The following is a 13,440-nucleotide window of genomic DNA, read 5'->3' on the forward strand; positions in this document are numbered from 1 at the left end:
GGAGAATACACACTATTACCATGTGAACTTGAAATACCTGTTAGTTTTTTGTTGCAATAAAATTGCAGGAATAGCCTCTCTCTCAATAACTGAGTTTTCTTACTGGTTTTCAAAGCACCCAAAAGTTTTGAACTATCAATGTTATAGTCCAAACATGTAAAACTTGTGTTAAAACCAAGCCATTTTTGAATTACCCACACAAAAATGGTCTGAAGCAAGATCCCCATTTTTTGTACATACTTCTAGGATATAAATGTCAAAAGGGCCAAGCTGATTTCCCTCATATTTTAGGAGGAGAATCACTCTGGGATGAGGAATCATGTGCCACATATCCGTCTGAAGCATATTTTTACGATCCAACTAAAAACCTTTGAGATTAGGAGTTTAGAATGGAAATACTAACACAGCCTGATCCATGACAGTGCTAGAGGGCACTACAATAACATTAGGAAACCTCTCCCTGCCCACAATCTAAACTAAATAGGGGATGCCATTTGCTAATATGTACCATGGGGCAGCAAATAACAGTGATTTAAAGTACTTGACCTGTGGCATTGCAACCCCCTGAACCAATTTTCCTTTAAAAATAAATAAATAAATGAAATATGCCTCAGAGGGTAAAGGATTGCAATTTAGCTCATATATATCTATCAGTTTCAACGGTACCTGACAAGCCTTCTCAGTGCTACACACTATTATATGTAAGCACTCCACTTTATACAGAACCACCAAGCTTTTTGAGTAGTTTATTCACAGGTTTGGCTTTGCTTATTGTAGTATGCACCACATTTAAATTAGATGTAAAGCAATAACATTTTCAATGACTGGAGTCTCACTTTTCCCTTTAACAGTCTGAGCAAATTAATGTATTGGTTGATCATCAACAAGTAAACAGTTTCTGCTACAATGTCAAGAAAAAAAGTGTGTTCATTCATATGAACAGTTCTCATCTACAAAGATTTACACAATGCATGTAATGAGATCGCTTTTCCCTAACTAGTACACTACCAAACTGAAAAGCTGGTTCTTAGGACTCTCTTGAAATTACAATATTGTTTGTTTACCAAAAAGAAAGACAGTCTCAGTCACCTATGCCACCATTGTAAGCTCTATATTAAGTACTTAAAAAGAAATTCTGGAATCACTTGTGAAATTAATAAAATGTATAACTACAGACTTACACTGCATTAATGATACATATTATTCCTGTGATAAGTTAAACTAAAAATAAGATTAATTTGGTTATAGAAATTCCTTGAACAACAACACTTAAATTATTTTAAACTTTAAATTTTCCAAGAATTTTCTGAAAAATTAGCAAACACTGGCTAAAAAAGCAAAGCAGTTTGGATACACCAATGTAATCAGCATGCCTTGTGCTTTTCTGTTAACCCTCTGAGTACAACTATAATATCCTGGATCTTTTTGTAGATAAATGCTAATAAGATTATATCTAATGGGGTTGCTGATTTCCATTTTCACATGATAAACACATTCTAAATTTATTCAGCACAATACTCAAAGTGCACAAAGATTTGAAGGGCACCATCACATATGAGTATTGCATTTACCATGAAGTTAGTTTACTGCAGGTAAATGCTCCAGAAGACAGAGTCAGTTAGCAACATGCATAAAAAATAATGAAGTGGTGCATTTACAGACTGTAAATACAATGCATATTTTCTTTTTTGTTGTATTTTAATGTTTAGCACCAATATAATGTGTAAAGTGAAGATACTGGATGGTTTACAGGAAAATGACTGCTGTGCTATAAGAAAAGGAGTACCAGTGGCACCTTAGAGACTAATAAATTTATTTTTCTTTTCTTTGTGCGGATACAGACTAACACGGCTACTACTCTGAAACCTGCTGTGCTATATGCTCTCATATTAGATTTTTAATTGAATTCATATTAGAAACTGTCCATTAGCCGTAATCTGTTCAGTTTCCTTGACAAAAATTTAGATATTCTAAGGGTCACACCTTCTGGTCTCAGTTACACCCAGGAAATTAGTGGGGTTACAAAGGTGTAAATAGAGGCAAAATTTGGCCTTGTATTTCTTTGGCAAACAAGCATCAACCAGTAACTATTTGAAACCTTAATTTTATAATCCAGATACCCTCTCTTTTAAAACTGTTAAACTATTCCAATAGTTTTTCTGGAAACCATGAAAAGGCCCCATTCAACAATTTGGTGCACATTCTCTAAGGGGCCTAAAGAATGTAACTGTAAAATGTTATAGGAGCTATGTCAGTAAAATGTGAGCCAAAGATCAGAAATTTGCAAGGGATGAGTGGAAATTTCAGGGGCTTGGGTTATTTTTATACAGGTTTTAAGTGGTACAATATGGTGTACGATGGAGCCAAACATCTTATTTTAATGATAGCCCTGGAGTCTAAAACAAAAGCAAAGGTGAGAGGAAGATCTCAAATGGATTTCAACTGACACTACACATTCATGAGACGAAGCATTTGCTTTATACTTGTTTTTTTCCCCTATTCTATTTAATTAAGAAGAACGAACATTGTCCTTGTTCCTTTGAAACTGCCAACGTTTTGCCGATAGTCAAAGAGCATGTGTTATTAATGGACACTTTGGATTGCCATATAAATAAATATCTTTATAGTTGCATCTGTTCTAAAGAGAAGACTGTATTGTAAGGTGAGGGATTATATTAGTTGCTGTAAATCGGCATTGACTTCAATGGAGCTACACTGAGTTACACCAGCTACAGGTCTAGCCCTGTGTAAAAGTACACCCTGAATATTGATTCACTGTGGCCCAAGTCCTACCCACTCTTCCACTACAGTAGAGGACACGCATGTAATACAATTGCACTGGTACTGCTACCCAATGGGGTGACACCAAGATGACTCCATACCTACCATGAAGTCTCTTTGTGCAGTCTCTTTAGGGGTAACTGTGCATGGTCAGATGATCTGCCACTATATAGCTCTTTTGCCCTCCCCCCCCAACCTTGACGGGGGGGGCACAATAGCCAGGAAGCACACTCCAAACTCTGAAGTTTAGTTGTGCTGTAGCTACTTATCCCATTACCCCTATGGAGTTCCCCAGAAACCTACTGAGTTTCTCTCCTTGGGGCACAACTAATTTTATACTTTAACCAGTGTTCCTCTGTTATTTATGCTTCCGTTGCCAATAAAGGCCTCAATCCTGTAATCTGATTGAGACCCTTACACTTCTGTGCAGCATCCCACTAAAGTCAATGGGGCTATGTAGAGACATCAGGGATCAGATGGATAGATTGAAACCAAAGAACTCTAATCAATGTTTTCCATCACTTGAATGAAAACTCATGAAATGAGGTTCCCTTGGTTCAAAATGTGTTAAATGTTTGATATAATACTTACACTGGACACAACGAGAGATGGGCACATTCTAAAGAGAGTGGAGAAGAGAAAGGAATTGACCTAATCTGTTTACACACATGCCCTTCAGTGAGTCTTTTGAGATTTCAGGAAAAGATGGCACCTGGCTCCAGGGATTGGTACTTTAGGAATGCAAATCAATAGTAGGATGGATCCGACAAGACCCTCACTTTCAGAATTGCCATGGTTTTCATTGGGAGTTCTGTGAGCACAGCCCCAAAATGTAAAACCAACACGTGAAACATCAAAGTTAATATTTTCTGCTCGGGTCTTATATTTATTTATAATTTGGAAAATCAAATTTTGGAAATGTGTCATTTTTCACTCAACTAGTGCCACGTTTGTGTGAATATGGGACTGTTTTCACACAAATGATCCTATTTGAAGCAAAAGTTTGTGAAGTATAACTTCTCTGTGAAATTGGCTTTTCTTTGTACACGGATGAAATGAAATGGTAACACACTGACTTGAGGTTTAACACCCTATACATGTGTTTTTCACCCACACCCCTCCCCCCGTATATAATAGCACAGATCTGCTAGATGAATAGTTTTTAGTTTTTCCGCTCTAAGACAAAATTCTCATTGATGTCAATGAGGACAGCAGGATTTCACCCAAAGGCTTTTCTTAAATGTTAACATGCCAGGTATTTTCCCCAATTTATAAATAATGTCACTATTGTAAGGGTAATTCTCTTTCCTTTAATGCTGGATTTTTCCTTTCTCTCCCTTAAAAGACTCTCTCCTGGTAGTAATCACAGTGTATCTATGAAAAAACATGATTGTGTTGAGAGGAGTATTCCCTCTTCAAAATCCAAAAGTTATAGAGAAACTAATAGCTCTCCCCTATCTGTACATCCTTGTGTGTGTGGCAGGGAAAAGTTTTAGAATTAGATCTTTACATACCAAAGCATGGTAGAATGTGCCATTCACCCACCTCTCATGACTCTGCCACTACTACACGACAGCCACTAGCAGCCAATAATATGGAAGCAACAATTTTTTATGGTATCACCTTAGGTAGATTGTTATGAGGCGGTCCTACCACCGATTTTCCATTTATCCTGTATGGTACCTACCAGTAATGGTCAGCCGCCTGTGGTAGAATATCATAGAAGCTTAGAATACGCTGTTCTAAAACAAGGTTTTTAAAAAGCCCCGATTTGCAATCACTCAAATAGAGTAGCATTTGGATATTGTTTTGGCCAGAACACTTGGGAAAGAACTAAGGAGATGGGGGGAAAAGATATGTGCTATAAACTTCATCACAATAAAGCCCTACTGTGGGCCATCAAGGCTAAAGATTATTATGCACTCAGAGGGTTAACATGTGCTAAAATTACAAACTGCAGGTCCTAGCATGACTGATGAAAACATTCATTGCTCTTATCTTAAAAAAATGCAAAATAGTCTTAACCCTTTGAGGATCATATTAGCAGCAAGTCACAATCTAGACAGAGCACAAGTATCATTCCAGTCAGTTAGGAAATTATTATTACAAAGATACTGTAAACACCCTTTTCTGTTCCATCATTCGAGCATTAGTGCTAGATAGATCAGATGTAACTGTTTCACACAGGTTTGAAGGATTTTCAGAATCTCAAAGGGTTAAGCCAAGACTTTGAGCAAAAGTGTTTTATTAAAAGGGTGAGTTAGGTGAGCGAACAGTCTCAGATGAACTTGGTGAATAGTCTTCCGATTCAGAGTTGAGTTCAGGTGGAGCTTGCTGAGCCTTATATCGTCCCCTCACATCCTGGTTGCGTCTTCGTCGGAAAACCTGCCTCTCCTTATCAAGAGCGGTGGTCTGGCAGGGGCATAAAATGAGAATAAATGAAATTAGGCTGTGTGAGAAATGCAAAGCTAATGAAAAACATGCATTTGTATGTGGGCCTGCAAATACCAGGGATAATAAATGTTCAGGCCAAATTAAACCTGTTCTGTTTCAGTCAGTTTTGAAAGGTTTAGCCCACAACATAGCTAAACTTTTAAAAAAGTGCATTTCCCAAAACTTAAGCAGCAACATGACATCAAGCATATATAGTACCATATATATGGATGCCATATGTTCAACTTCTGGATGCTATTAATTTCACAGAGTAATAAATTCAGATTTCAAGCCAAATACCAGCTGACCTTCCCCCTTCCTTCTCAAAGTATAAATCTTTTCCTACAGGCAAGGTATAGATATAGGATTGTCTGTTCCATTTGACCTAATGAAGGTTGATACACATTCACTCATGTTCAAATCTGTGAGATTGTCTAACAAGGATGGATTGTGATGAAGTTGTCAGCTAAGAAAGAAAGGTAACAAAGAAGCTAACTCAGCTCTTTAAAACCTCCTCATGCTAAACCATTTGAGGCTCTGCTGTTGGGAAGAACACTGGTGAGCTCTTTTTGAAGACTGCATTCAATCTGATCACCTTGCCTAAAAATAGTATCGACTAAACCCAAACTAAGTGAAGTCCACGCTAATTTTATACAAAATGACTATTTTTTCTAAAGGTGTCTGAATTTACTTGGCCAAATCCTCCCTCCCTCCCTCAACATATTTCCTGCTACTGGTCGAGATTTCTGCTGTAATGAGACTGGTATCATTCATAGACAAGTTTCTCATTTGGCTTGGTCTTGCAGTGAAGTCAATGGAAGTTTTGCCACTGACTCCAATGAAGCCAAGATTTCACCCATAATCTTGAATATAGGATATTCTTCTGTAGCCACTGAAATTACTGTGATGTTACAAATTCAGCATTACAGTTTTGATTCAGGAAAGCACTTCAACACACACTAAACTGCTTTCCTAAAGGGGGATGCTTTCCTAAATCAGGGTCCATGACTCCACTGCAAGGGCAAAATGGAAAAGAAGGACTGTTAATGAGAAAGCCCTTAAAATGTACATACATATCTGATCTCTAGTGAATAGGCAAAGATAACTATGGAATATATGTAGAAACGGAATGGATTTAAATTTTAAGTCTGACATATTAGAAAGTTTTTCCCTAGCATATGTGTCACCCTGTAAATGAATGCGGCCAAGAGGTTATTCTGCTTCAAAGGGTTTATTGTTTTCTCTTGGGAGATACATGACCGTTTTTCCTCTTGAAAATTTACCAGTTATACTGTGAGCCTCATCAGAGAACAGAGATACATTTATAGCTAGACTATTTTTGAGAACAAAATGAAAACTAAATCCATCACGGTGGTGCAGAATAGCATTATAGCAATCCATGCTCAAATAATGCAATCAAAGTTCAAAAATGATGTAATAAAGACAGAAAGATGGACAGAGCACAGAGCTACTACAGCAAATGGATTTAGTTAGGCTGAATTGCTGAACTATTTTTATATCAAGAACCTATAGAGCGCTATTACACAAAGAGGTAAAAATAATTAACTTGGATAAGTTTCAGAGTAGCAGCCGTGTTAGTCAGTATTTGCAAAAAGAACAGGAGTACTGGGGGCACCTTAGAAACTAACCAATTTATTTGAGCATAAGCTTTCGTGAGCTACAGCTCACTTCCGATGAAGTGAGCTGTAGTTAACTTTGATAAGTTCATCCTTAACTTTAAACAATAATTGTTACAAAATACAACACTTATTGTCTGCTGAAGATTTATTTGTTTACTACTAATCTTTTATGTATGAAATTTAATTAGTATTTTTCAGTATCTTGGACATTTCTTAGCCTTAAACCAACTGGATTTAGGATTATGTTTTCATGATTAGATGAATATCTTGATCATTTACACACAGTGAATATACTGCATACCGTATATAATTCTCCATGAAAATTGAAAAGAATGGCATATATGATCATTCTATGACATACAGATTTCCATTTACAAGACATTTTTGTGCTTTTGGGATATAGGAGTTTATTTAAAGGTTATACCACAACATGTCACCCTGCAGTTAATCCTGAAGTAATAGATACTCTTGAATAAAACACACTAGTTTATTTTGAAGTCTAATCCAATGTTATTGTCTTTTTTAAAAAGGACCAAATTATAAACCACCTAAAATGTTCTGCCCGTCAGATAACTAAGCATCATGACATTTATTGTGTTTAAAGTCATCTTGGTGTATAATGGAAAATCCAACAGCCTACTCTGCTGTCATTGTTAAGGGACCTTTGGGGGCCATTTTATTTAAAATACACAAATACATTAACTGGTGCTTTTAGTTTCAAAGGATAAAACATTTAGAGGTGTAAAAAAGGCTATTATGTCACATAGTCCAACCCCCTCCTAATGTAGGATTAATTCCCTAGACCACATTTTTAGCATCTGTGTCCAATATAACATTTCACTGTTGGAAAGTTTTTCCTGATATTCAGTCCAAATTCACCCTTGAATTTCATCTCATTGCTTCTAATCTATCAGGGCTTGTCTGTAGCTTTGTGGCATTATGTATTTTCACTCCCTGTTGGAGAGACACCAAGAATCTTTTTACCCACCCAGAAGACTCATTAGAGAAATGTATAAGGTGAGAAAGAGACAAGTAGGAGGAATCCTTATCAATATACAGTTGATGAGAAAATACAACATAATATGTTTCACTCTACAGCCTTTCACATGTTGTAATTATAGCATGGACTGTTTCTGCTTCTCTCAATAGGTTCAATCTTGAGAGGTACTGAGCATTCCCAACTCCCACTGAAGTTGCAGGACTGGGCCAATGCTGCCCTGCGTGTGGATCACGTACTTCGAACTTATGGTTTCTATAACTGCACAAATAATCTCATTAAAATGCATTCTGAGCACATTTTAATTTTCATTCAATGTATAGATTCATATTCATAGATTCCAAGCCCAGAAAGGACCATTGTGATCATCTACTCTGACCTGAGCAACACAAGCCATAGAACTCCCCACAAATAATTCCTAGAGCATATCTCTTAGAAAAACATCCAATCTTCATTTAAAAATGGTCAGTAATGGAGAATCCACTATAAACCTTGGTAATTTTTTTCTAATGTTTAATTACTCTGACTGTTAAAAATTATGTTTTATTTATGAAGCCACAATTATCTCTCTCCTCTGAAGAAGTTCAGCATGCAACAGATAATTCTGTGGGAATGTGAGGAAATGGTTGTGTACACTGTAGAAATAAAAGAATGCATGGTTTACTTACTGTACCTTGTGTCACCTAGGGGCATATTCTAAAAAATGGTTAATTTGTGACAAAAATCGGCAACCTGTTTTGTAGTGAAGACCTCTTAAATACATTGCCTGGATGCTCAGCCAATATAGTATGCTTTAATAGATTTATTATTTCATCTGCTATTCAGCTGGAAGGTTCACTGGTGCATGAACTGGTCCATTATGGATTTTCAGGGCATTTCTACTTTAAGCTATTCTTTCAATAAATAATAAGAGGATCTGAAGTACACTTATGCCTCACAGGGCTGCAAATCCCAGATTTTCATTACCATATCTTAGCATTTCTTCTCAGCTTGAGGTGAGAGGGTGAGAACTTTGAGGACCAGACTATATTGGTGGTAACCAAATTAAACTATAGCTTATTTACATAAGATATGTAGCTGTCCTCTTACAATCCACCTGAGGAAATATAAAGCTACTTATCCAATAGCAGGTAAGTGGATTGCCTTCAATAGTTTGGTGCTGATGGGCCTGAAGCATCCTTTGCTAAGCACTAATGTATTTTGTATCAAAATTTAGTACTCCTGATACCCAGTACCATATGGTCAACAAGCTATTTTTGTGAATAAAAATTATGTATTTGGAAGCAACAGAGACATTTTATAGTCATTGTTCCTGCCATACTAATGTGGGGCATTTACCATTTCTCCAAGATCTTATCATGTGTGATATCTTTTTCCTGATTTCTAACTGGTAATATTGCAGCACTCCCGAATCTCACACAGGTTTTTCTCCATGACAAATATTGAATGCGGTGCATCTGGATAGGTGCTCACTACTACGTCTGCTTTGAAATATGTGCTGGATTTGCAATGGGAAGAATCCATTTTAGCTGTTAGGTCATATTTTCTGTCAGTCAGTAATTACTGGATTTAAGTAACTGTATTTTATGAATGTGAACAGTGACTGTTTTTCTTTTCTTTTCTCTTCTCTTAATTTATTTTTAGCCTCCAAAAAATTATTCATTTAATTAATAAAAGAACATTATTGTGCATTTTGCCTCTTAGTCCATCCATTATTCATACTAGCTAGGAGACTGAACTGGAGATGCAGCTGTTCACATGTTAGTCTAAGAAACCCTTTCCTTCTCTCACTGTCCATCTGCAGGGAAATATTTGCAATTTGCTTGCCATTTTGGAGATCCTTTGTTAGCACACGGAATTAAATTGACATAACTATTGAAATATTGACATTTTCCTCCTGTTTTATTATTTTTAAAAGATCTGTTTAGATGTTTCCAGCTGGGTAATTTGTTCTATTTGTATAAGGTTCTGGTTGGTGACCTCAATACGTTGTGATGTGTTACAGTAGATTTTATTAATGGTAAAAATGACCACTAATGCGGTAATAGTAGCAGCTCTACAGTGTTAGGACAAGAGGTCTTGCACATGTTTCTTCATAGGCTTCTCAGGTATATACACAACCTCTCCCATACCCTCCCACCCAAAAAAAACCAGTTTCATTTATGCTTCATACTACACTGGTACATATATAAAAAAAGACAAGTATAGTACATGTATGACCACTGGATTCACAATTCTGTATTTCAGTTTATGTTTATTATTTAACATCTCTGTTCTTAGGGATATGACTTCTCAGCTGGTTTAAATTACATGTGTATGAAACTTAGTTCAAAGCTGTTTGCATGGGTGCAATTTTATTTATAATTTGTAAATCAGTTGCGGTTTTCTTAGTCACAGAGCGGCAGAGAGATTTTAAATGACTTGAGATGTTTGTCTATTTTCACCAGGGTCAAATTTACAGAAGGGCTTCATTCTTTGAATAAAGTAAATTTTACAGATAAAGTGTGATTGCCCACCAGCTTGCCCCTTGTGCAGTCACTTACATCGGTACAAAGGGTGTATAACATATAAATACAGTATTTTGACTCTGTAGCAGTTTGGACAGGTGTAGATGACTGTACTAGATGCAATGAGGAATCAGGTACACTATGAACAGAGTGGGATTTTGGAATTTGAAATGAGTTATTCAGCTTGAAAAAAACGCAGCTACTGTGAGCATCATATTTTTAAAAGTCAATGATTACATGAATTCAGGGTTGTTAGGATGCTACAATTTCATTACAAATCAATGGATAAGCCCAATGCAGTTGCCTCTGTCATTACATGATAAATATTTTAATGACCTTCCCACACCTTTTCTTGATATCATATTAGCTCCCCTGGAGTTTATAGAATGTCAGTGGACATATCACAAAGAAGATATAAAAACGAAGTTACTCTAGGTACACCTATGCTAGGGTATTCTTAATATTCTGATTTCAACTCTCAAATGCCACAAGATTCAAACAACACTATCAACAATAGGTTAAAAAATATATAGATTCAGACATAAAGCTGCAAGAATAAGAAAATTCAACTGACCTTCTCTTGCTAAATTATGCAAAGTACTGAAGTCAAAATGGGCTTCTGTCAAGGGGTTCAAGTAATATAGGTGATCTTACATACCTATACACCGCACATTGCAACACTTAGACCCAATGACACCATTCCCTATTAATATTCTGACTTAAATCCTTGAAGATCAGCAAACTCACCAAACACTCTCAGGTTGTTAAGATCCTCAATTAAATAAACCCTAAATAGAGATTCTTATAAGAGGGCAAGAAACGAGCCAGGTTTGTTTCTGTCAATGAACATCCAGTAGTTGAGAACGTGCAATAAAAGCACATTTTATTTTTGGCTTTTTAAAAAAGAAGCTCATTGAAGAGCACAGAGTGCTGCTATAAAACAACATCTCTGCATACAGAGCACTGTAGGTGTTCACAGATCTCCTCTGCCAGAGTGCTCATCTATAATTGCAGAGAAAAGAGTGTGTCATTGGGAGTACATATCCTACAATAATATATGCAGCTTTTAAAACTTATATCACATTTGGGGCTTAAACAATTTACATGATCTAACATTTTTATTTAGGCTTCTTTTACTGAACTAGTTTATCATATTATTTTCTGTTATTTGTATACACAAAACACTGGGTAATACCTTTTCCAGTTATTATGCACAATATGCTGCAATTGTTACTTCAGGAAAAGATTTTTAAGTGTACTACATCTCAATGTGGAAATACTTTCAGGAAGCAAAGTCACTACATTTAAAATACTGCAGGTGCTCTTTGTGGCAACAGAGGAAAAATAGCACTTTGAGGGGGCAAAGTTAGCGTTCAAAAGCAGAATTAGGAATCTTGAGCACATTAGGAAGGGACACATTTAGACTACAGTAAGGAAATGGTTTTCTGGTTCATTGAAAGTGGAAACATTGTCATTTTTGGAGAAGAATAAGAGAAACTAGAGGATCAAATAAGAAAAGGATCAGTGGTTAAGCGAAGCAATCAAGAGCTCAATTATGAAAGAACGCATGAGCATTAAATCTCTCTTTGGATTCTTCTTTATATATTGGCCATATTTGCGATCACAGATGAGTTTTCAAGGCCTGTGGCAAATGAACTGTTGTATAAGAGTGAAGGGATGAACCCTGTATGTATTATCGTTGAGAATTTGCAAAGTTCTATGAATAGTATAACAAGTACTAAGTGAAAATAGTTTTACTACTTTCTTAAAATGTTGGTCACTACAGTGGTTATTTGAATGCTCCTGTTTCTATGGAGATGAAAGACAAAGCATTTGCAATCAGTGCAGATAATGTGTATGTAATCGTGTTGATTCTGGGACTCTCAGGTATTATAACATTTCCTAATTAAGCACATACGTCTATGAGTTTTTAGCACCACTTTCCCAATTTGGTTTTACACACAGAGTGCACTGTTTAGAACAGCACTAATTATAAACATTGTTACTGCCCCCAGCTGGAAAACAGCAGTTTATGTATGAATAAGAGAGATTATCACCCGTCTGCTCCAGCCCATTATTCAAGGATATGTCACTTTGTATGCTGATGGAAGCCATTACTAGCATTTTAGTCAAATGGCCTTTTTATATTGTTTATTTATTTACCTATTTGCTGGATTGGAGTTTTCCCCAAGCCCCCAGATGTACAGTTTGTTTTAAAACCTGGGCTACATAGTTAAATTGAGTCAAGGCCAGTCAGATTACAAACATTTCACTATTTTCTCACAAATTCCTCTCTCTAGAGGTTTGCGCTCTCTGATGCTGGAGACTTTTTTTATTTAAATAGAGATCTACATGACAAATAGAAACACAATGATTCTGTCTTTGTATAAAAGAAAAAAATAGCGTAAGTAAAAGAGCCATGCAGGCACATCATAGATAATGGTGCTATTCAGAACGAAACATTTTAGCTCTTTGACAAAGTTCTATTTGATTCAAAATATAAACTTTCCTCAATGAGCAAAATGAAAAAGTTATGATAAGACTTCTCTAGCTTAAACTTTGCTAAACTTCCCACTTATAATCCACAGAACATACCAGTGACTCCCTCCATTTCTCAATAAAGAAAAAGTGCAGATGCCAAAGTGAGGTCTCACTAGGATATTATTTTTACAAAATACACAACATTTTATTTACTAGGATACTCTGAAACATTATGTCAATTGAGAAAATGGATGAATAAAGTATACTCTGTGATTTATGGAAATTTCAGTAAGTCTCCCAATCACAAAATATGAATTAGTAAGGTGCTACTACATAAACCAGTACAAATTTGAGCACTTTTATGGAAACTATTTCTCAGTTAGTCATCATAACCAGCATCTATATGGTATACCTGGACTAACTTTTTGCTTCTCATCTGAAGGGTACATCAAGGAGGAAGAGCTATTTTTCTCCTTCATGACCATTTAAAAATCTACTGAATTTTCATAGGCATATTTTTGGTGCGTTCGGAGAACTGCTAACTTTTGTGGAAACTGTGCTGTAGTCTGATCCATCCAATCAGTGAAATGATATGAGGGGC

The 13,440-nt window shown here is 36.1% G+C and overlaps 1 protein-coding gene across 3 annotated transcripts in view; it reads right to left on the minus strand.

Annotated features, from left to right (window-relative positions):
- Positions 1 to 733: 733 nt before the first annotated feature.
- DCLK1 (doublecortin like kinase 1) overlaps positions 734 to 13,440 on the minus strand; it is a 332,848-nt gene continuing 320,141 nt past the window's right edge. For 2 of the 3 annotated variants that reach the window (XM_073341871.2, XM_073341891.2), the window contains one exon: positions 734 to 5,193. In XM_073341871.2, the coding sequence (XP_073197972.1) occupies positions 5,029 to 5,193 (165 nt within the window). In that variant the 3' untranslated portion in view covers positions 734 to 5,028. The remainder of the gene's footprint in view (positions 5,194 to 13,440) is intronic. The other variant, XM_073341880.2, reaches the window with a different exon arrangement.

The sequence above is a fragment of the Lepidochelys kempii genome, chromosome 1, assembly GCF_965140285.1.
Source record: "Lepidochelys kempii isolate rLepKem1 chromosome 1, rLepKem1.hap1, whole genome shotgun sequence".
Classification (NCBI taxonomy): Eukaryota; Metazoa; Chordata; order Testudines; family Cheloniidae; genus Lepidochelys; species Lepidochelys kempii.